General features: G+C 56.3%; 1 protein-coding gene across 14 annotated transcripts in view; it reads right to left on the reverse strand.

Moving 5' to 3' along the window:
• Window positions 1-23,655, reverse strand: part of NCOR2 (nuclear receptor corepressor 2) — a 253,537-nt gene that overhangs the window by 6,364 nt on the left and 223,518 nt on the right. For 8 of the 14 annotated variants that reach the window (XM_054220095.1, XM_054220093.1, XM_054220091.1 and 5 more), the window contains 21 exons: window positions 23,307-23,446; window positions 23,122-23,227; window positions 22,315-22,419; window positions 21,278-21,381; window positions 18,685-18,835; window positions 14,667-14,819; window positions 14,191-14,277; window positions 13,367-13,725; window positions 12,271-12,634; window positions 9,985-10,212; window positions 9,625-9,870; window positions 8,820-8,969; window positions 8,230-8,364; window positions 7,956-8,118; window positions 6,968-7,401; window positions 4,797-4,940; window positions 4,475-4,623; window positions 3,943-4,136; window positions 2,063-2,212; window positions 1,654-1,799; window positions 339-392 (listed from right to left, as the gene is read on the reverse strand). In XM_054220095.1, coding sequence (XP_054076070.1) covers window positions 339-392; window positions 1,654-1,799; window positions 2,063-2,212; window positions 3,943-4,136; window positions 4,475-4,623; window positions 4,797-4,940; window positions 6,968-7,401; window positions 7,956-8,118; window positions 8,230-8,364; window positions 8,820-8,969; window positions 9,625-9,870; window positions 9,985-10,212; window positions 12,271-12,634; window positions 13,367-13,725; window positions 14,191-14,277; window positions 14,667-14,819; window positions 18,685-18,835; window positions 21,278-21,381; window positions 22,315-22,419; window positions 23,122-23,227; window positions 23,307-23,446 — 3,762 coding nt within the window. The remainder of the gene's footprint in view (window positions 1-338; window positions 393-1,653; window positions 1,800-2,062; window positions 2,213-3,942; window positions 4,137-4,474; window positions 4,624-4,796; window positions 4,941-6,967; window positions 7,402-7,955; window positions 8,119-8,229; window positions 8,365-8,819; window positions 8,970-9,624; window positions 9,871-9,984; window positions 10,213-12,270; window positions 12,635-13,366; window positions 13,726-14,190; window positions 14,278-14,666; window positions 14,820-18,684; window positions 18,836-21,277; window positions 21,382-22,314; window positions 22,420-23,121; window positions 23,228-23,306; window positions 23,447-23,655) is intronic. The other 6 variants (XM_054220104.1, XM_054220103.1, XM_054220105.1 and 3 more) reach the window with 1 other exon arrangement.

Here is a 23,655-nt window from a genome sequence, read left to right on the forward strand (position 1 = left end):
TACCCATCCATGGGTGACCACAAGGTCCCACCAAGAGCAGGATGAGGTCCACCTTGCAATAGCTTAAGCCTCAGCTGGCATCAGGTGGCCAACCCTTGCTTGACTTTTAACCTCTCCTCAAACTCTGCCACGCTTTCTGAGGAACTACACTGCATTCTCTCCAACTCAACAGCAGGGAGTCACGGTGTGTCCCGAGGCCTCAGCCTCCCAGCAACTCTTAGGCTTGGTCTTATGGCAAAAGGGAAAAAGGACATGCTTAAATCTACCGAGTCTCCTGCTCTCCATGGCTGTGAGCCCTGCAGGGAATGAGGTATGGTACAGGTCTATGGGAGAGTTACCTGCTCCGGTAATCGCCGGCATATTGAAAATCTCTGTCCCAGGCTGCCCAACATCTGGAGAAAAACAAAGAAGCTCTTCAGTACGGAGAGCAGTGTGTGCGGGCTGGCAGTAGGGAGGGACCTGCCGTGCCAGCCGCAACGAGACGCTGGTGTCCCTGTCACAGCACCCAGCCTGACAGCTTCCTGATAGCATCCCACCTCCCCCAGGCACTGGGGTGGCTCTGCGGGTGCTGGCTGGGACCAGGACTAATTGCCATTGGGAGATCCACAGTGGGCACATCTCGCCAGCTGGGAAAGGGCAGGAAAGCAGAGCCCAGAGAGCCAGGGCAATGTCTTCGTGCTCAGTGCTGACCTCCCTCCCTCCAGCCCTTCGGATTACAAGCTCCGTCAAGTCAAACGCTCTCTTCTGCCTATGGGATTTCCAAAGGCTCAAATCCCCGCATCCAGGGAGCAGGTTTGGGCAGTGGGGAGGGCAAGGAGGAGGAGAAGAAATGTTAAATCAATATTTTCCTTCTTAGCTGAGCTGTTTGACTTGGATATCGCTTTCCTTAGAATAACAGAAATTCTCATCAAATAAGAGGCGTTTCCTATTTCTATATATTTTCCCTTGATAAGGGAAAGTGTGGAAGGTCACGGGGTTCAGCCACATGTCCCCAAAGGGGCATAACAATACTGTTGGCTCATGGTAATATCATCCAGGAGACGAGACAGCTTGGTCCCTCTTATCCGATGCAGCTGTTGTAAGATGGATTCAAATTGAATTAGTATTGACTGTATAATGCTGGGCTAAATTAAATTATGATCCTATCTACTCTATTAGCGGTTAATGAATGAATGGGCTGAATTTCTAATATAAGCCAGTCTGGTTAGTTTTACAGAGCTATACCAATATTGATGTAGGGCTTAAAGTAATGTTGGGGGGGATGCATCTCAAGGAGGAAAGATTCAGCTTGGCTAGCCATTCATTAAAATATCAATTGCTCTTAAGTCTCCTCCATGCTCAGCTCATTATTTCCTTCCTATTGAGGTTATCTGGCGCGGGTGGGATTGACAGCCCCAGAGCGAGGAGACGCGGGGCCGGGAAGCCTCCATGGTCTCCCCAGATGCACACAGCCACTGCTGGCACCAGCACAACTCATCCCAGGAAGCGTTTGGACCTCGCACTTCCGAAGAAACCAAGGCATGATGCAGAGAGACCTGGCTGGGAGCTCCCAGCCCTTAACACAGCAGCACCCATTCCCAAATCTCCTTTGCTTCATGTCCTCAAGGCTTTTTCCCCCCGGTGCCCCGCATTCGCCTCCCCCCATGTCCTTACTGTACTCCGTCTCATTTTTGTTGGTTGTGCTGAGCTTCTTAATGATCTCCTGTTTCTTGGACTTCACCATGGCAGAGTTGCTCTCAGTCAGTTTGCTGAAGAAAGCTGGAGGCTGAGTGTTGTTTCCTGGGGACTTGGACCCCATCCTGCAAAGCAAAAGACCATCAGAAACCTCTGCAACGCCCGGTTCACAAAGTCCTACCTAGAGAGACTCTTCCCTTAGTGTAACTCCTCAGAATCATCCCAGGGGCTCCTGAGATACTGAGGATCTCCAACTTTTCTCCCTATCCCTACCATATGCTACAACCTGCGATGTGACACTGCTTCTGGCTCGCCTGGGCCAGGGTGAGCGTTGGGCATGGGGGGAACATCCCCACACTGTCTCCACCATCCCTTCCCTTGGCGTTACCTCTGGTCTATCTGCTCGCCCTCGCGGTACAGGATTGGGTACGTGGCGCTCTTGGCGTGCTCCGATTCTCCCACGCCGTCTGGTGGAGACACCGGCTCGATACAGTTGTCTGACGCGCTCCCGGCTGAGGCTTTGCTCTGCTCCGGGGACCTGCGGAGAGCAACGGGGAGATGCAATCGGTTTATTGCAACATCCTCTGTCTCTGCACAGCAGCCCGGGGTCAGGGGGGAGAAGGACTAAAATAGCTTTCCTACAGCACGGAAAAAAGCCAAACCTTCCACACCCCCGTGGGCTTACAGCGCCTTTTAACGCAAGCCGGAGGAAGAGCGCAGCTTGGGCATTTTTCTGCACCGCAGGCACGCGGAGCAGGACTGAGCCGAGACGTGGCCCAGATTTCCAGGCAGCGGGCCAGCCGGCAGCCACCCCAAATACAGCTGCCCAGGAGGGACGGCGGGGCCAGTCCTGGGACTTGCTGGCTCAGCCCAAGTGTCCCTGGCTGGCAGGGACACAACCCCTGCAGAGGGTCGGGACGTTAACCCTTTGGGGACACGGCTGTTGATTCTCCATCATATTTGTGAACACAGAGGAGGGCAGCACCCGCCACCTCCTCTGGGGCCAAGCAGGGGCTCGCTGGCTGCGGGCGGTGGGATGCTGGGACAGCCCGGAGAGGACCGACGCAGCCCCTCGATGCCTGCCCATGGCCAGTGTCTGGGAGACAGCCAGGTTTGGGTCTGCGAGGAATTCCTCATGGCGAGTTCTGGGAATTTTCGTCTTTGTTCTTTCTGTGGTTTCTTCCCCCCCCCCCCTTTTTTTTTTCCCTTTCATCGCTGGGTGGCCAGGGCTGGGCTCTCTCCCCTAATGTCACAAAGCCAACTCTAGGACCAGGCAGAGCTGGGAAGAATAACCACGTTTACTGACAAGGAACCAACAGTTTGGAGACACCGCTCTTTCCTGGATGCATCTGGGTCTCTGTTGGTGTTTGGGTGGGAGGACAGACTGTGTTCTCACACTTCCCATTTTTTAATTCCATACAATAGCAATCAGACCTTCCTTGTGCTGATATCAGCACAAGGTTTTGAAAGTGACTTTAAAAGAAATAAAGGTGGTGCCTGACATGGATGGCTGCAAGCAACAGGGCGCACATATGTCTAACAAGCTTCTGCTTCACTGAGAATGATGAAGATAAAATTAACTTTGAACCAATGGAAAACATATTCCTTTGGGTTTTTCGGAACCATCTGTGGTCTGAAAGGTCACTGCGCCATGACCTGCAAGGGACTGAGGACAGTGACAGGACAAGAGGCAATGGGCACAAAACAAAACACAGGACATTCCATCCCAACACAAGAAAACACTTATTTACTGTGAGGGTGCTCAAACGCTGGTACGGGTTTGCCCAGAGACGTGTTGAAGTCTCCATCAGTGGAGATATTGACAACCCAACTGGCCATGGCCCTGGACAACCTGCTCATGCTGGCCTGCTTGAGCAGGGTGTTGCACTGGATGGTCTGGAGAGGTCCCTTCTCACCTAACTGATTCTGTGACAGCGGCCAGATGGAGAAGGGGATCACAAATGGACTCTAGGCGGATCTGGAGAGCATCTCTAGAACATGAATGGCAAGAGAGGCACCACCACAGGGGGAAAATGCCCAGATCGGAAGGCAATTTTACACTCTGGGCCGTGTAAGCAAGTGATCTGAGCCCTGAGCTGAGGAGTAGTACAGCAATGTCAGCCTGTCCTACGCACCACCTTACCGAGGTGCCAGGTAGCCAAGGGTACCCACCTGGCTCCTCACTCGGGGTAGCCCTGGTCTATCGGAGCTAGGACAAACACAGCAGGTGGGCAGAAACCCATCTGCGGTTGGACACTTCGACCTCACCTTTTGCCGCCTTCATTCTGCGGGGAGATCCTGGAGGCCACCACATGCTCCTGCTGCTGCAGATACGCCTCGCTGGGGGTGCGGCGCAGGTCCAGCACAGGGCACGTGGCCCCAGGGAAGGAGTACACCGGGGTCTGGATGTGGGAGTTGAGCTGCTGCGGGTGATGGCGTGTGTAGTCCTGTGTAATGACCTCCTAGAAGAAGAAACACCCATGTCAGAAATACAGTTGGTTTCTACCTCCTGCTTTGCTGAGCTCAATGAAGACAGGGCAAGGAGGAGGGAGTTAGGCTGGTTTGTCCCTGTGGGGACGTAACTTCTGCCTCCTGCCTGCAGCAGCTCTTGTGATGGGCTTGTTGGGAATGCAAACAGCTGGGCTGAACGTGCCTGATACACCCTGCTCCCTCCAGCCCCCAGCCAGAGATGCTGAGGTCTCTACCATCACTCCCAGCCCTTCCCCACCAGACGTATTTCCTATCAGCTCTTCCCTCCTCCCCGAAGCTCCAGCGGGAAGGCGAGAACGAGGTTAATTACACTGATGTGCTGGGCCAGCGTGACCACCCGCTGGTTCATGCCCTTGATGCTCTGGCTGGACTGCAGGGGCTGGCACTGGGGCTGGGGGCCGTCGGGCTGCCGGAGGTGCTGCAGGTGGGCTGCTTCGGGAGCTGGGGCCTTCAGCGAGCCTGGGGGAGGCACAAAGAAGACAGCAGGCATGAGATGACATCTGCATCCCCTTCCTTGAACGCCATCCCGTCACGGCACTGGGTCATGGCGAACGAGAGCTGGCGGACGAAGCCCACCCCATGCCAGCTTGGGCTCTCCCGCGCTGCCTGGCACTGCCAGCCCCTGCCCTCACCTTGCTGTTTCTGCCTCAGGTCATGCTCCCCATGCCCCTTCTCCGCATCCTGCAGCAGCTTGGCCCCTTTCTCATGGGACAGGCTGGGCGAGCTCACAGGGCTCACTGCTTCCATCCGCTCAGGGCTGTAGCCTCCGTGAAAGCCTGGGGAAACGGGAGAAGGGAGTTAAAACCAGGAGTTTGCTTGGGTTTTCCCTAGTGCCGTGGCAACCATCGTTTGTGGGTAGAGTCACACGTTCAGCAGAGTGTGGGAAAAAAAGAGATGTGGGAAAACCTGGCAGGTCACATTGCAGGGACCGCTGGAGCCACCCCTGATGTCCGGTTGCGGTGATGGCTGCAGTAAAAAAGAGGTGGCGTCTCATTCCTGCAGAGCTGGACACTCAGCAGTTCGTAGTGACAGCACAAGAGTCAGGAACCAAATTCAACCCCTGTGGGTTCACAATTTGATCCCCCCCTCTCCCCCACCTACTGAAACACAGGAAAATAAAAAACCTGCTCTGCCAGGAGGGAAAGCAACGCTCTGCAGGAGTGGTGGTGGCTGCACGAGAGGTCTCAAGTGCTTTACAAAGAAGAGCCCCAAGCCCAGCATGGCCAACAGCAGGGACTTGAAAATTGGGCACGAGGCCCTGCACACTCCAGATCCTGCTCCAGAGGCAGCAGACTCGCCCACCACAGGGGCAAAAAGGCTTCTTGACCTTTCTCTGCTTTTTAAGCCCTTTATGTAGACTCAAGCTGCATCAAAGCGGGCAGAGCTGGAATGAGGGACCACCATCATCCTTCAAGAGAGAGGGGTAACTGAGGCACGGATGGGTTATGCTTCCACAGACCAAGGACAGAGGAGTCCTGGAGAAGGCACATGCTGCCTCTTGCCAGCTAAGCACGTTCGGTAACACTCGTGATTTTTGCCTCCACAGACCTTTACCCTCCTAATGCTCAATTCCTAGAAACCACCCACTGCAGGCAAATCTGGCAGGCGACCCACAGCGCTGCCGGAGGGTCTCCAGTGCCCAGGCACGGACACACTGACCTTGCACGTACTCAAGGCAGGGGTAGGGGAGGACCCCCCATGGAGAACCTCCCTGCACCAGGGACGGAGATGTATCCCCATCACCCCATGCACGCCAGCACTGAAGGGACCATGCTTTGGATCCACCCAAGATGAAGTGTTCTGCTCTGGAAAGTTCCCTAACCAACAGCAAGCCCCAGTGCTGGTAGCCAAGGCAGATGCTTCAACCTGAAGAAGGTGTCCCACCAAATCCCCATGGGCTGCCTGCTGCTTCTGTATGCTGGTGTGAACCTGGATGAATGCTCTGGGTGAAGATTGGTTCCAGCAAGAATGACCCAGACCTTGAATCCAGCCCCCTCCCTGCACTTCCTTCTGGAGAAACCTATCCCAGTGCTTTTGTGTCCTACACAAGATTGATGCTAGGTGGTTCCCGTGGTCTGCACTGCCGAGCATGGCTGGGCTGAGCAATACCTGGACAGCCCTGCCCACGTTGCCCTCCTGTGCAACATCCAGCACCATGACCCTGAGCGAGGTCACCCCAAGTGAGGGGACCCCATCTGAGCTGCAGCATGCAACAGCCTGCAAAGCCCTCTGAGATCCTGCATGCTCAACGGCACAACCATGAGCGGGAACGCGCATTGTCTGATGGCCAGCAGCCCTGTCCTGCTCACACTCTCAGTTCTCTGCTTCGCTCGTTTGATTTATTACCCACAACTGTTACTAACAGACTGCTTGGGAATTTCTAATGATGGGGAAATCAGAATTAGCAAATTGCTATTGTCTGTAAAAAGCAATACCAGGAACTGAACAACGTTTGCAAAACAGGACTTGGCAACGGGAAAAACTAAAAGAGGGCGGGAGAAGGGAAGATCCTCAAAACACACACAAATACAAAAGTCTGAAATAACACAATAACCGGGAAGCAGAGGGACAAGCACACTCGGGGAGGTGACAAAGCCAATAGCCAAAACGTGCAACTAAAAATAGGAAATAATGAAATAAAATGGGTTTCAGGCCCCAGCTCTCTCACCTCTCCCCTCCAATTTCTTACCATCACTAGTGGAGTCGTTACTTAGCGAGCCTGTTTCTCGCTGCCCCTTATCGCAAGACATTTGGCGCATGATAATCACATCTATGAAGTTGGCCGCTGTCGTGGTGGTCTTACCGAGTGCTCGGAGCTCCTGTTCCTGCATTGAAAAGGGTTTACTTTGACTCTTTTCTCTACTGTGCTGCTCGGGGCCCGAGGCTGCGTGCTGCTGGTCCAGAGGGTGATGGTGCTGTTGGCTCTTCCCCTGTCCTCTGCTATAGTGATGAGAAGAACCAGGTCCAGAGGCGGGTAAAGGTCTCGACTCCATGGCTTTAATGGGTGAAGGCGACTGTTCGAGGTTGGCCCCACTGGGCAGCTTTGAGGTGAAGACGTTGTTGTCAGTCTGGGGTCGTTCTGCCTTGGCTTCCCGCGCCCTCGACGCCTCTTTCTGCAGGACGGCCGGGTCCATCAGGGGCGCGTAGCCGTCCGCTGCGCTGATGGAGGAGCGCAGGGTGGAGGCTGAGGGGAAGGCGGTGGAGCGGATCGGTGATGTGGTAGTGGTGGAGGAGGATCTGTAAGGCAAACGAAGACAAGGTGAAGATGAGAGATGCACATGGAAAAAGGGGAGTGCTGTTAGCAGAGCCGCAGCGTTCAGCCCTGCCTGGCCAAGGTCTTCCCAGGGCTCCTGAGCGTTGGCCCGTGTTGGAGCAGGTGAAGAGGGCTCAGATGGAGCCTCCACCACAATAACTGGCCACAGGTTGTGGCCTGGACACATTGACTGGAGAGAATAAAACCCACCGACAGGTCCCAGAGACCTTCATAACTCCACCACCAGGCAACTTTCAGCAAGAGAGTGATAGCTGTATTTGGGCGCAGGGACGCTCCTGCTTGCTTTCCTGACAGCAGTAAAAGCCACCGAGAAAAGCAAAGGAGCTGGGCATCAAAACTTGCCTCTCCCCATCACAACTTCCCTGTAAGCCCCAATCCTGCTCCTACTGAGAATGAAGCCAAAAAAACCCTTGCTTCATGTCAGAGGTGCCCCATGAGATGCTCATTAATTAACCACCACGGCCGCCCTGGTGCAGGGCTTTGGGCAAGCGACAGGCGCCATGTTGGAGGGACTTACCGTAGGACGGAAGGGGTGGGGGTCTCCGAAGAGATGATCTTCATGCTCGTGTTGTGGAGCACGCTGGGGCGCTGCTGGATGGTCTCGTGTGTGCGGGGTGAGACAGGAGAGTGCTGGTGGCTGTGAGAGTGCGAGGATGAACGGCTGCTGGACTGCTCTGTACCTGGGGGAAAATACAAAGAAGGGCTTCTTCAGCTCTTCATTTTACAGTCCCAACCCTACCTCCACCCAGCACAGGCCCCAGGATGCGGTGCCAGGCTCCTCCCCAGCCTACCTGGTCTCCAGATGGGTGCGTGCTCCACCGTGGTGGATGCTAGGATGGATTTTTCACGCTCCCTCTCCCTCTCCCGTTCCCGTTCCCGCTCGGACACCGACGATCCTGACTGTTTGGTCATGTGCGTGGGGCCTCCTGAAATCCAACCAAAAGGCAGTGAAAGGGCTGCAGACAGAGCGATATTCCCCAGGGAACACCGCCTGCTCTCCACATTGCTGTGTCTGCAGAAGAGATAAGGAATGGCTCCACCCAAGGTCACCTGGCGCAGGACAGACGGGGGCAACCACTGGGACAAAACCCAGGCAAATCACGCAATAGCTGTCCTGGCACCGTCTCCACGGCACTGCTCTCCTTTCCCAAAGCTGCTTCCCAGCTGCCACTTTGGGGAAGAAGGGGGAAAAGCAAGGAAACCCCCAACAAGCAGGATCAGAGGAGCTGGTTTGAGGGAGCCAGTGTACTGATCCCTGAATGAGAATGAATGCTGATCCCTGAATGAGCTCAGCCCCAGCACGCTGAGCTCACGGCCCTGAACTGGTTAAGGGTATCCTGCCCAACTGCTTTCCCATGGGAAAAGCAACGTGCAAAGTTACCTGGGGAGAGCGGGGAGCTGCTGTGCCGGCTGCCGAAGGTCTGGGGGGGGCCGGGGATGTAGGTGATGCGGTCCATGGTGGTGGCAGAGGTGCCAGGGGTAGGGGGCACGAGGACGGGCAGGTGTGGCACTTGGGACAGGTCGATGATGCCTGGAGAGAGAAGCGAGAGCACTGTCAGGATGACGCTGAGCTGCTGCAGCTTGGCCGCGCTGGAGCAGGGAGCGATGCTGGGGAGGGTTGACCCGTCCCACTGCTCTGGTACAGGGCAAGAGGTGCCAGCACGCACACAGCCCCTGGGTGCTGATTGTCAGGGGAGGGGACCCTTCTGTGTGTCCTGCTCCTGGGAACAACGGGGAGAAAAATCTTTCCCTGACGTTTATCCCTGCTGATCAGGCCTGCAGGCAGCATCGGCCCGAGACCAGCACAGCTCCGCCTGCGGAGGGGCAGCAGCACCGCACCCCGCGCACCCCCCAGCGTGCTCTGCTTTTTCCAGAAAGCCAGATATCCTTCTGGGAGTGTTATTTTAATCTCCAAAGGCCAGCAAGGCCAGGCTGGGAAGCGCTCCCATGACCCAAAACCAGAGCTGCACATAAGGAGACTCAAGTAACTAAAGATGGCCAAAAAAAGCATCGAATTCCCCTCCGTTGTCCTCCACGCTGATCAGCCAAGTTCCTACGCTGCTGGGTGACACCGTGCTGCTGGCTTGGCCCTTGGCCCCAGCACTGGAGCTGGCAGTGCTGGCGTGACCCAGCCTCCTCCTCCCGAAATGCCCCCAGACCCCCAGAGGGTGCCGTGCCAGCAGGACCTGCTGCATAGTTGAGGGCAAGGGAGGGCTCCCGGGGCGACAAGCCTCGCAGCATGTCCGCCCGCTGTGCCATGGCCGTGGCTGCGGCGTTGTGGTGCATCTGCTGGGATGTGATGTAGTCGTTGATGATGGTCTGTCGGTTCTCCATGGCAGCCGTGTCCGGGTAGCCCCGGATGAGGTACGGGGGGTAGAGGTGGGGGTACGTGGGGCTCGGAGTCAGATGCCTTGGCAGGTAGTAAGCAGCAGCTGGGAGAGAAAAGGATGCAGACATGAAGTGGCTTTTCCCCAGAGACCTCAGGCTTTTGAAGCATAACAAGGAAAAAACCAATCCCAAACAGACTGTGCTCCCGCCGAAGGTACCTGCTTCCAGTTGGATTCCCCTCGGGATGGCAGCAGGATCGAAAGCCAGCGGGATGTGTCCTCGGTACAGGTCAACCCCGCTCACGCCACGGAGCAAGTGCTCATACGGGGAGATGGGGTGGTGGTGGTCTGCCACCGGGGCATGCGGAGATTTGGAGTTGGTGAGCTCTCTCGATGTGGGGGTGATCTTTCTGTCCTGGGACACCGGCTTCCCGGCAGTGATGCTCCCTGCAGCAAGCAGAAGGAAATGAGTCAGAGACTGAAGCACTGTGGCCAAGCCGTGTCCCCGAGGGATGCTAGCAGCTACCATGAACTCGAGGGACCTTTCCCTCCTCCCTGCACCGCCACGCCATGTTACGCCACCAAGACTGAGGTGGGTCAAGCCCCGGTTACACCCGAGAGGAGAAGCCTGCCCTGAACAGTCCCTCCAGCCCAGTGCATCCATGCTGGGCAGTCTCCGAGTTCATCCTGGCCCACACAAGCAGCCTCGGCACGAGGAGGTCACCGCTGCCAGGCAGAGCCAGGGACCCCCAAACTCCTGGCAATGGTGACGAAACACAGTTCAGAGTGTTCGAGCACCCGCTGCCCTCTGGAGCCATAAGCTCTTGGCCCAGCACATGGAGAGGAGGCTGGATCATGTCAGGGACTTCTCTTGGTGCTCCCAACGTGAGCTGGGCATTGGTGGCACTTCTTGCCCAACCTGGGATGAGTGGTCTGTAACAGCAGGCTGGGGACAGTGGCTGACACCGAGCCACCCCAAGCAGCGTGACCAAACCCCTTGCACCGGATGCCACACCAGAGCTGGGAGCAAGGAGCATCTCCCTTGGGCACACACAGATGGATCCAGCCCCGCTGTTGCTGGCTTTAAAACAACCTTGACTGCAACACGGGCCATGCAAAGTGCCGCTCCTGCTCCTTCCATGAAGCTTGGTGTCTCCACCCGGCTGCTAAAAAATCCAACCTACTGCTGGGGCAGAAGGAAAGCTCAGGTGACTCTGGGAAAGGTGTTTTCCAACTCTGACCCACGCCACAGGGACTTCTCCTGCAGATCCTCTGCACCCCATAACACTGTGAGCTCCAGACGTGCAGAAATCCACCTTCTCACTGGCATTTTGCAGGAACATTGATTTTTCCCTTAGGATCCCTCCCCACTGCCCGGGCGCTGCCTGCCCTGCCTTGTGCTCACTGTATGTGCCAATCTCAAAGAGCCGCCAACATCCGAAGGCTTCTCCCAGAATGACAGACCTAACCGGGAAGAGAGCAGAGGCTGCGGCAACGGGACACACCGACCATGGAGAGCTGGAGCTGGCCCAGCTGGCAGCGAGTGATGGGGGGAGGTTTTTTGGAGGAGCTCTGCACTGCACAGCCCCATCTCCCACTCCTCAACGGGGAGGCACAGCCTGGCCTCAGTTTTCAACAGACTGCGATGTCTTGTGCTGCACGCCCCCAAATCACAAGACTCTTGGGTTAGGACAAGGATTTACAGGCAGGAGATGCAAAAGGCCCTGAAGCGGTTACCTGCAGCTAGCAGGCTTGGTGGGACAAGGCGTCTTAGGGATGGGCTTCAGCACTGATCCTGTCCACAAACGTGCCATGAAGCAAGAGGGTTTTACGTGCCGTGGATCTGAGCGTGTCTCACCAGATCACCGAGCCCAGCCCAGCCACGCGCCTGCTCCCTGGGAGCCCCAGGTCTGGCTGCGGGGGCAGGAGATGACTGATGCCAGCGGGCATGGGCAGACCCTGCCTGGCACCGGCAGACGGGACAGGGATTAGATGTTCCTGGAGATGAGGCACTCGGGAACCCAGGTGATGGATGATGCATAAACACAAGAGGTGGGCAAACACACACCAGATTGGTGAAAAGTGTGCAGATCTCCCCACCCGATGCACCAAGCGCTGCTTTCCTGCCCGCCTGCAGAAACAAGGGTGCCCTGGGCCAATGCTGGGACAGGGAAGATGCTTTTGGAACTCCATGAGCTCCACCAGCCATGGCCCAAGTCTCCCTTCGGTTACCCTCGTGCAGACATGGGGTGCCCTTGCATCAACTGTGCGAGCACCCCCAGGAAGGGAGCTGAGCCCCAGCCGTCCCCGGCAGCCGCCCCAGTGCTGTGAGTCAGACGTGGGTGCGGGGTGCTGGGGAGAACGGGTTCGACAGGCACCTGCCAGGAACGGCTCGGGCAGGCGGTGACCCCACCTCAGCCATTGACCCCACCTCAGCCATTGACCCCACCTCAGCCATTCAGCTTGCTAGAAATCTTAGCATCGAATAAAAGGTTTGCAAAGTACCTTCGTGCTGCCGTGGCGTGGACTCCCGTGTGGAGACCGGAGACCCTCTGTGCAAGTGGCTGCCGAACGCTGTGCTGTGCCCTGCCTGGTGGTCCTCATAGGCGAGGGCACTTTGGTGGGGCTTGCCCGGCTCGGGTACAATCACAGGAGCCCCTCTGGCAATGGAGCCACCCGAGTTTGTCACCGGGCTTGGCCTGTTTTTCAGGCTGTCTTCGTAAGCTCTCTCCAGATTCCTCGGGTCTTGGATGACGTCCAGTGAGTGCACAGAGTGAAAAGTCCTGCCGGGACTGCCGATGATGGACCGCACATCGTGCTTTTTGGTACTCGAGGAGGAAGAGCCGCTGTCGTACTTCAGTGGGGTACCCTGGGGACAGAAGGCAGAGGGGACATCAAAGGGGCACAGAGGAGAAGGGGATGCAGTGACCGCATCCCACCAAGTTTCAATGGGACTTGTGCTTCCTCGTTCAGTGGGTCAGTACACCAGTTTATTTGGTCAAACTGCAACAGCCATTGGCAAAGCAGAGATAATAGCTCTGCACGGCGCAGGGCAGGGTGGAGTGCCCATCTTGCATGTCTTGTTGTGCTCCAACAAGATGATGATGAGTCACTGCTGAAGGCTGGCTGTGCCCATCACGCCTCTCTCCTACACACACTGTGAAATGAGGTAGGACTATGAGGTGCCATGGGAACCCTCCAAATATTTGGAGCCCAACAGGAGACAGCATGCCATGTTTCATCCTAGCTACTAGCCTTGCTGGGTTGACACTTGCCCATAAAGGGAGGAGACCTAGATTACATGCACCCAGAGTCACAACTGCCGAGGGCACCAAGCTGACTCTGGCCTTGAACAAGAGCCAAATGCGGCCCTTTCTGTGTACCCGTGTAGATGGAGCATCACCGTCTTAACATGTCAGGGGTGCTGAGCTCCCTTCCCTGGGTTTTGTGTTTATCCATTGGGAAGGACCATAGAATGGTTTGGTTTGGAAGGGACCTTTAAATATCAAAGGATGGGGAAGGGCAACCTGTACCCAAGCAGCGCCTCAGCTCTGCCCAGTGATGTGTTTGCAACCCAAAGGCCTCTCTGCTCTCCTTTTACCTTAGGAATGGTCCCCAGGGTCTGTGCAAGGACAGCAGCTTGAGTAGGACCGGTCTCGTTCACTGTTTGCCCCATATTCACCTGCGTGATGGAGCCTTCCTTCAGAGGTCTCGTCAGAGAGATGTCCGGTGTCCGCCTCAGCTCCTCCCGGGGAATCTCATGGATTGATCTTCCCGCTTCTTTCACCGTGGCCACAAGGCCTTCGTGGGCTGGTTTCATTTTCAGAGGAGTGAGGCCCTCGTGAGACCTGACCTTGTAGGCGTCAGATAAGTCCCTCGGTGGAGTGTTTTCCCTCTTGAGCTGTTTGGCTTCTCTTCTGAGGTAGTCCTCATGAGCCTCCACGTAGGACCGAGGTATTCCTGCAACCCCCAAGCAGACAATGGATGCAGAGGGCGATTCCCCAGCCAGACACTGGACTCCCAGTCCCCGTGTGGATGCTCAGCTCAAGGGGGTCTCTACTTAACACATGTAGCTTGGGCACTGGTACCCAACTGAGCACACAGAGCAGCTGTACCACTAATGCAGCTGGACCACCTCATATCTACTACCACTTTCTGTATCCATTTCACACTAGTTTCAGCCTGCCCTCATGTGAGTCACTGAGAATTTCACCCCTGACTTTGATAAGAGCTTAGGTTGGTAGAAGTTGAGCAAGACTGAAAAATCTCTCTGAGCACAAAGCTGAGGCTGCAGACATCTGCAGCTGGACCTTGATGTGTCCATCTTTGTTTCCTCCTGCCCTAGCCTGACAACAAGAACAAGGGGCCATGCATGTGAGATACTTCCCACGTTACCTCTGGCCACCTTCTGCTCGCAGACTCTACCTTGTGTAATTGAGCCCCGCATGTGATGCTGTTCCTTTAGATTATGGGGACTGTGTCGGTCCGGAGGGATCGCTCGACCCATGAGACCTAGAAGAGACCAAAGGGGGAAAGTTGCGTTGTGACACAGGAGTTCATTTACAATGAACACATGACAGCATTACCAGGGACTCCTGGGACAACAAGGAAAAACATCAACAACTTCTAATTTTTTTTCCCCTTTTTTAAAACGTGCTTCCTTTTTTCCTAGTCCTGAAACTGGTCTACCAGGACAGAAACCAAAGGCAAATGGGCCATTCTGCGCCCCTTGTTTTCCCACGCTGGTCAGACGCGGTCCTGTTGGGATGTGCTGCAGGGTACCAGCTAACCACTGCCAAAACATGGGCAGGGGAAGGCACGTCATGTAGACAAGAGATAGGATGGGGTGTCTGCGGGTCACTACTAACACAGCACGGGTGAAGAGTTTCACCCAGACCCACCTTCAATGCTGGCAGATAAGGTATCACGGGCCGACAAGCCCCGGCTGATCCTCCCCTCCATCATATCGTAGGTCCGCTTCGTTCCTGTGGTCTCATGCGAAGCTCCTGAGCTCCTGCTGTCTTCTTTGGGACACTGAGAAGCAGTAACTGCACCTGGGGAAGGGAACACCGAGAAGCACCATTAGGAGCACGGAAAGTCAGCACCGGCCAAGGGAGGGTGTTTACTGCTGTTTGCGTGCGTTGCTGGAAGGTCAAATCCCATCCCAGCATCAGCCACCACTCAGCAACGCCAGAAACATCGCACGAGGTTGGCTTCCAAGAAATTCAGCTGGTGTTTTCTCCCCTCCCTGCCTGCCTCAGACTCCAGATCTCTGCCTCCTGCTCGGGTAGGAGCATCCACCCTGTTGTGTCCTGCTCCCTCCCTCCCCAGTGGGGGTCAGATGTAGGCAGCGGGACAGCCCGGAGCCAGCGTGGGGCTAGTGTGAGCAGCTGCGGTTCCACTGAACTTGGCCCTGTGGGTCTGGGGATTTTTAATTTTTTTTCCCCCTGTTTGTTTTGATTTTTGCTAGACACCTACTGTTTGGGATCTTGGCCAGCCTTAACATTTGCCGAGACACTCCCTGGGTGAGAAAACCAGGGAAAAGGGGGGAGAGGCAAAGCTGGGAATGATTCCTTTGAAACAGCAGCGAGTGCGCACAAGAACTGGGAGAGACGGCCCAAAGTCCCACGCAGGATTGATAGGGGAAGCACCAGTGTGACAAGAGGCCACCAACCACCTGCTTGTCCAAACCCGGAGCAGATTCTTCTGCAAATCAACAGTGGAGACCTGTCCTGAGCTACAGCCCCCACCCCTCTGCCAGCAGAGCCCCGGCCGTGCCAGGCAGCATCACGCCCGCCCTGGGCAACGGGCATCCATCGTGCGCAGCCAGCTGTGAACTTAGCAGGCAGTTTCTGATCCAGCCGAATGCCTTGTACGTAACGAGCTCTGAGCAGGGATGCTGCCTTGGAAAGATAAACACCTCTGCTCATCATCCCTGGCCTGGCCACCCCTGCCAAGGATTGCCGGTGCCCTAGTCCTCCTCTTCATGGGCAGAGAAGGTGGTTATACAATTAGAGGAGGAGAAGTTAAAAGCATTCATTCCATCGCGGACAATCGGGAACAAAAGTCCTCCTCGGCAAAACCAGTAATTAATAAAATGGGATTATTACAACTTCACACCCACTATCAGTTTCTGCGAGCAGCACCCACTCAATCCAGAAAGGGTTTGGGGCTGCGTGTGGGGAAACAAGAGGGGGATCCGTCCCCGAGCCTTCGCTTCAGATTCATTTGACAGGAGAAATCCGGGGGTGATGTTCAGAATCAGCCAAGCACCTTTCGGCAGACGCCTGCTCCCTGTCATCAAGGCACATCTGTTGCCAACAGCCCTTCTGCAGAAGGGGACGCGGTCCCGGGGACCCTTTGTACCGCTGGGAAGCAGGGGGAGGGCGTGAGGGAGAAGAGAGACTAAACAGAAAGAAAATCACTCCAAACCCACGTCCCTTGCCTTGCAGAAGCCATCAGCAATCATATGCAGAATGAGAATAACCAATCTAGCACAATTCAGCGCGCACATGCTACAGGATCTCGTCTCATTACAGCTCTTTTATTTTAAGCACCCTCATGACACTAAAGAATTTGCAATTTTTTTTCTGCTTGCCAAAATTCATAATCACCAACAATTTCAGATTTCTTATTTAATTTTTTTTTTCTTTTTTTTTAACTCTTCTGCTCCAGGCTGCGAAGCCTCACGGGGCTGTGCGGGGGGAAGGAGGCAGGCAGCAGGGCTGGCTAGGCTGCAGAAGCAGGCGAGATTACTCAGGATGCGATAAATGCTATCAAGCATGTAAAAGGCTGCCATGGAGAGGAAGGAATTAATTCCTCATCCGCCTCCACGGGGGGTAGGATGAGAGGCGATGGGCTCAGGATGCAGCCAGGGAGATGGGCTGACACCGATGAGTCCGTGCAATGGGGAGGAGTCTGGTCTGCAGGGCTCCTTTGCTGCCTGGAGCGGGATCTCTGGGCACGAGCAGCCCTCGCTCCCTGGGAGCCTTCCCCGTCGGCACTGTTTCTGACATCAACCTCAATTCGACTCCAAGCCCAGGCAACGGAGATTAAAATAGCTTCTTGCACAAACAAGTCCCGAAATGCTTCCTGTGTCCTCCCTGGTCCGAGCGCTGCCAACTGTCCCAAAGGGCGCCCAGACACAAGTCTCCCGCAGTGACACTTCTTATCTGGGCTAGAGTTGACAGGGAGTGTAGACAGGCATGGGACAAGACGGTTTCCACGCGGCGGGCGAGAGGCACCGTGCCGAGCCCTGTCCTGAAAGGTCCCTGCGGTCCCAGGGCACACACAGCCCTGGCATCAGCTGCAGCTTGTGAGTTGTCACCTGTGGCCCGACCTGAACCCTCTGCCTCCAGCCTCAGGTGAAACAACCAGCCTGCGATGAAACCAGCTGCCTGTACTGTGGGCAAGAGGAAAGGGACGCAGTAGGTCTGATGATAGGGCCTGGGCTGCCAGGCAGGCTAAAAGGGATGCTCTGTCCTGGGGAGGGACGCAGGCACTGCGGGGAGGGATGTGGAGGGTTCAGGCAGCACAGCAGCCGGCCAGAGATAGCTACTGAGGTGGGCGAGCACAGCTGAGGTCAGGATCTGCTCCTTAGTCATCTCCAAATTCAACTGAGAAGAGAGGTGACACACGAGGACGGCCACCCCTGTGCACGCCAGAGCACGCACTCAGTATTTTACCCCAAGAGGACGCCGGACTGCGAGGCTGCGGTGTCTGTAACTCATCTCTTCCCGACCCTAGCTGCGGACGAGGAGGAGCCCGGCTCCATGCCAGAGATGCCCGGCCCAGCACACGTTGAACAGCAAGCACGGAGAAGTTGTTTCCAGCTTCGCTGGAGAGGAACATCTGCTTATCTCTAATGGGAGCCACTGGGGCTCGCAGAGCAGCTTTGATGGCCAGTGCTGCGATCGCATGAGCAGGCGCAGAGGAGGCAGGAGCAGCTGGTGACTGCACGCTGATACTGCTAACGCAGCGAGGCACCGTCGGCATTTACCGAGGAAGCGCGTTACTGTGCAGCGGGGGTGCGAGCTGCAACACAGCTCACAGGTCTCTCCAGAGCCCTCTCGGGAGCAGCCCGGCTCCTTGCCCGGCTTTGCCTTCCCGTACTCTGTTTGCACTGGTCCCCAGCAGGGCAGGGTCAGCCTAGTTAACGAGTGACACCATCTGTGCCAGTGGCAGGTCTCACCCCAGACAGGGCTCTGGCAAGGTCCCTCGGGATCCTCAGCGCTTCTGGGCGATAGCAGCTAACAACAGGCCAAGGTACGCCCCAGACGGGCTCCTTGTGGGACATGGGAATGGCTTCACCCCCTCCAATAGCTACAGATGCTGTAGCAAAGCTCACAAGATACCGAGGCACGGTGCTGCTGGGCCCAGGAGGATGCTGGCAGGGCAGACCCAGGCTGGGAAAGCTGTATGGTGCCCAAGACATTGCGGATAGGAATCTGATGTCCGAATAAACCTTTATGCCAAACTGCCTAACTTGCCTCTATCTTGCACGTTCTTGAGTCCCACCTCAGCCCAAGAGCCTGGGGATGCTCTGGTAGTGTTTTTGGAGAGTCCCCTCCCGCATAGGGTCGCTAGGGATGAAGGCAATACCTGCCCATCTGGTCCTCTCCTCCCCGCTTCTCCCCAAAACCAACCAAAAGCAGAGACCTTGTCCACCGCCATGGCCGCATCGTGCCCCTGACCACTGGCAAAGCCACCTACAAGGCAAGATAACCACAAGGGACCGAGGGAAACCCAGCTGGGCTCTACGCAGGTGGGGTGGGAGGGGAAAGAAACGATGCTGGAAGCAAAGACACAAGGCCAGATCATTGCACTTCGTCAGCCTTTCCTCAAATAGCTCCCAACTCCCAGCCACAGCAGCACAAACCCCCAGTGCCTGCCCTAAAAAGGCAGAGGATTACGACTTACCCTCGTAGGACAGCACGTGGCCTTTCTTCCCTTCGTAGATGACATGTCCTTTGGGCATGGCATCCTCTCTCGCCTTCTCTGCTCTGCTGGGGCTGTCTTCTCCGATTATCCTGGTAATGGTTCCTTTGTACAGCACTTCTGCCGGGGTGCCCTTGGAAAGCCACCAAGATCCATATTTAACAGTGTCAAAAGCAATTAAGCAAGCGCGCGCACAGGGACAGGCTGTTCCCCGCGGGAGGCTGCACAGAGGGAGAGCGTGCCCGGCCTCCGCTTCCTGGCACAGCCAACAGCGAGGGACTTGCAGCTTAATTATTGATGAGGACGATAACGAGGAGCGGTAAAAAGGTACGTGATCTGTGCGAGGCTGCTGGGAAGAGGTGGGGGGCGAGGACAGCGCAGATCTCCAAAATTGCAGCTCTATGGCCCTGAGTGTTTTGGTGGGAGGTACCCAGCTCATTTCCACCCCACGGGTTTGGGGGGACAGGGCTGGGGCCGCCCTGGGGACACCTCGGTGATGGCAGGGACTGCTTGAGCATTAGCTTTTCCCTGCAGCCTCATTTCCCAGCCTGGTACAGCAGCCACGGAGATGTCCTGTCCAGCCAGGGCACATCTGCTGGCAGCACGTGTGACCTTCAGAGAGCTGCCTGTGCACGGGAGCTGGTGGCTGGCAGCACGCCCGGGCAGATGGCAGGCATCAACAAGACTGGTCCTGGAGCAGGTCGGCGAGCAAAGCCTGCCATTTAGCTCTCCAACAGAAACAGGATCAGGCTCCTTACACAAACTGGTGTGAACTGGAAACTCCCTTTCCCCGGAGGCACACATGGACACAGCTCACAGCCACCTGCCCCTCTTCGAATCCCCTTTAAAATACCCAGAGCCGGTTGTCCTTGTAATTACCACCCCTCTGCCATCGAAACTTGTTGGTGCCGACCAGGAACAGCCACCGTGGGGTGACAGTCCCCCGCCTCATCACAGGGAAGGCACAGTGATGGTGACGCTGTCAGAGCGAAGCTCTTGATTGACACCCGCCTACTCTGCTCGTTTAACCCCACTGCCCCCCAGGACTGATGCTCGTGGGAAGCCATGTCCCAGCCGGCTTTGCTGGTGCTTCCAGGTTGTGCCAGGGCAGACTATTTCCCCACTCCAGCTTGGAGATGCCCCTGCTCTGTGCCAAGCCCTCTGAGCACCAGTGGTCCCCAAAACCCCACCGCAGCTGCCGGGATGTCCCAGCGTGCCGGTTCAATGCTCGCCCTCGCAGTACACCCGGTGCTGGCTTTCCCAGCGAACTCTCCCAGCCCCAGGTAAGTCATCTTCCTTCTGCGGACGTGCTCAGAGGGGATTTGAAAGCAAGTGATGACAGATGGCTTCAGAGCAGAGAGCATATATTCAAGATCTGCCTTCTGTGAACTGGATGACTAATTCGAGATCAAATATCAGCTCTGGTACTGGGAGCTGCTGCCGGAATGGGGGGCTCCTTCTCCCCAGAGGGCGCGGAGGGATGCAGGCTGCTGGGCCAGCAGGAGAGGCAGGTAATGCCCTGTGTCTGGTCTTGGTACCTTATTCTCAAGCCAAACAAACCTATCTAGGTGGATGTAAAATAGTGTCTCAGCAAGCTCTGCTCGTCTTCTGGTCTCTGGCACATGGTGCACTAGAACTTTCATTGCTGCCCATAGCTGCTGCGGGGGCATATGAGGGGACGGCGCATGCGTTTGCTCTGACGGGTTATTTACAGCCCTCGAGCATCTGCTCCTGGCAGCTGTAGGACGCAGGGCACCAGGCAAGATAAGCCTTTGCTCTGGGCCAGGATTCAGGTTCAGGTCCCCAGGGCCAAAGAGAACATGGTCACCCTCCTTGAAGGAGGCAGGCAAAAATCTGTGCGTGAGTGGCTTTAAATACCTGAATGATGGCCAGACAAAATCCCCACGGGAAACAGATTTTTTTTTTTTATTTTTTTTTTAATGCTCTCCAGTCTCTTACCAGATGAGCAATAACTCACACTGCAAAAAACTATCGCCCGCTTGCCAGCTGCTCTTCTGAAGATGGATGGTGGAGATTAAGGCCAAAGTATCTTCCTGCTCGAGAGAGCAGGACCCCCCAGCACAGCACGCTCAGCGCTGGCAGCAGACCTCGCTACCTTACACGCACCTCGCAGCCTCCGCCTCTCCCCTACCCGGACGGGGCCTTCCACCCTTGTCCTCCTCCTCTCTCTCCGCTTCCTTGCACCAGCAAGATTATTTTCCCAGAGCCATTTAAAGCTGCTTTTGCCTCTGTTCCTGACAGCTACGAAAAGCAAAGGGGGGGTATTCAGACATGCTGTAGAGCTCCGCATCGCTGCTTGTCGAGCTCTGCTCTCTGCAGGCTCGGCTCACGGGACAGGGCTCGTGACAACGCCAGCGGAGGCTGTTTGCCAAGGCTGTGGCCACAGACCTCTCTGAGGGGCTCCACGGGACAGGAGCATCACACAGCCCCACGCTGCTCAGCCCCGTCCCGCACACTCAGTGCGCCCCGCAAACCCCTGGTCCCCGCATCCAGCACCGCAAGCTGCAGCCACCAGCCCCCAGGAAGCAAAACCCGCCAGAGACGAGGGACCTACATGTGTGATGGACCCTCGGTAGGTGATGGGTGACTCTGGAGGGGGTCTGGATGTGGGTGTTCCCTTGGTGATGCTCCCTCCCGAGGCAGAGCTGAGGGAAGTACCTGTAGGACACAAAGCCAGTGAGCTGGGGGCTGGATTTGCCGTTCAGCACAAAACCTGTGGGGCTGAGACTACTGACTGAGTGCAGGATTTGACCCAGTCTCTAGCAAGCTGAGGTACCGGAGGGGAAGCCCTCCAAGAGATGTCAGCGTTAATTCCCATGCCTTGCAGAGCCCTTCCCAGCCCGTTCCCCGAGGCACCCAACCCTGTGAGACTGGGGCTGGGAGGTGGAAAAAAACGGGTATTTTGAGGCTGTGAGCTCCCTGCTGCCTTCATGGAGGGGAGAGGCAGATCAGCAGGCCCAGGAGAAAGCACAGCCTGTCTCAGCCTCTTCTGATGGGATGAGAGCAGATCTCCGGCGAGACGCAGCTTGGGGTGGTTTGAGTTCATTTGCTTGTTATCTGTGCTGGGTTGGAGCCAGCCCACTGCACTCGTGCATCCCACTGCCTTAGTTGGGGGGTTTCACGAACCAGAATTTGCACTTAAAAGCAACACCTTTGCATTTATTTTCTTCCGCCTAGGTAATGGAGAAAGAAATATGGGAGGGCCAGATTTAAACGAAATGTGGTCCCTGCCCAGACGCAGCAGCAAAAGCAAAGAGCCTGAAAACCAATTAATGGCAGGTTTTGCTTTGTCTTGACCAACAGATTTTGGGGTGCCCCTCAAAAGCAAAACCTCTACCAGGACCAATGCCTGAGGCCCTGATGTGGGGAGGTGGCTAGAAGCAGTAAGACACTGCACAGACCTACCTGCCACCCTGCTGGCAACGCTGGAGAAAAGGGGCAAAGAGATGCCTTCGGCTGAGCACAGCCCCGGAAAGCAAACCCGAAATCACCGGGCAGCCACAACCAGCGTGGCGTTCACCAGGCTTGGTAGTGCCAGCATCCCTCCCCTCCCGCAGCCGGGACGCACGCCTCCCGCCCCCGGCTCCTCACCCCGCAGGATGGAGCCCTCCTGGGATGGCTGCAGAACCAGACTTTCCGGCTGGCTGGCCTGGCTTCTAGGAGAAAGTTGTTCCTGCTTTACTCCAGGAAAAGGCACTGGAAAACATTAACCACGGATCAGCGTAGGTGCAGGGGCTGGTCAAGGCTTTCATCTCTGCCAGCCCTGGGTTGGCACCTCCTTGGCGCCTTCGCCAGCCCCACCGCTTCGGGATGGCCTTCACCAAGGCTGCAGCGGTCGGCAAAACACACAGCCGCCAGCGAGCAAAGCCAGACCATTGTTCTCGCCCTGGGAAAGGCCCTGCTGGGTGCTGCCCGCACCAGGAATGGGGCTGGCCTTGAAAACCCAGTGCTGGTTTATAACAGGACCCACGCACATTGGGAAGCAGAGCCCGGCTCCCCCCTCCCCAGACTCAGTCCTGCTCCAACCCCTCCTGCTGTTAAGAAATGCTTCCAAATCTGCCGACTAAACACTTTCTTTGTTCACTTCAGGCCATTTACTCTTTATCCTACTGGCCTGGGGAGCGGCAATATATTTCCTTCCTTCGATCACAGTATTAGCTGGAGGGTATTTATAGGCTAGGATGCCTCCCTGACCGAGCTGCTGCTTTCCTATACTGCACAAATTTAGCTGTCTGTGTCTCTGCTCTCCCGACGGAATAATCCTTTTATCCTCGTAGCAGGTTTCTCTGCACTCCCTTGCCATACCCTGTGCTCCTCCTTGCCCCTACACCGCTGGCAAGCTTGCTCCCTGCTGCTCTTGGAGTACATGCAGAATTCTCTTCTCTCCCAGTTCCTTACCCAGTTTCTTGGGATCCATGGTCAGCGGCAGGCCCATGGTGATGGAGCCGACGGGGACCTTGGCGTGCTCGGAGCTGTAGGGCGTGTGGAGCTGGATGGGCATGCCCTGCGGTGCGAGAGGAGAGGTCAGGAGCGGCTGCCAGTCCCTGCCAGGCATCCCCGGCTGCTCACACCCGATACCCTACCTGGGAAATGGATCCGACGGGTCTCTCCAGCACGGAGGGGTGCTTGGTGGAGGAGATGAGGGGAGGAGGGTTGGAGATGCTCGCTAGTCTCTGCAGCCCTGAGCGAGAGCTCTCATGCAGGTTTAGCGGGATGGGGTGTCCTGTGCGGAAAACACAAGCGTTAGCAAGACCGAGGGAAGGCAGAGTGGCTGCCATTATCGGAGAGGAAAGGGGCAAAGGAGGGAGCAGGGGCTGGATGCGGTGGACTGGCCGGCAGTGAGCCTGTGCTAGGATCCAAGTCACACGATCATTTTGGAAAGGACTGGAATAGTTTAAATTACTGCCTTGTCCCCGCTGCAGCCAGAGGATG

The sequence above is a fragment of the Rissa tridactyla genome, chromosome 13 (assembly GCF_028500815.1).
Source record: "Rissa tridactyla isolate bRisTri1 chromosome 13, bRisTri1.patW.cur.20221130, whole genome shotgun sequence".
NCBI classification, from domain to species: Eukaryota; Metazoa; Chordata; class Aves; order Charadriiformes; family Laridae; genus Rissa; species Rissa tridactyla.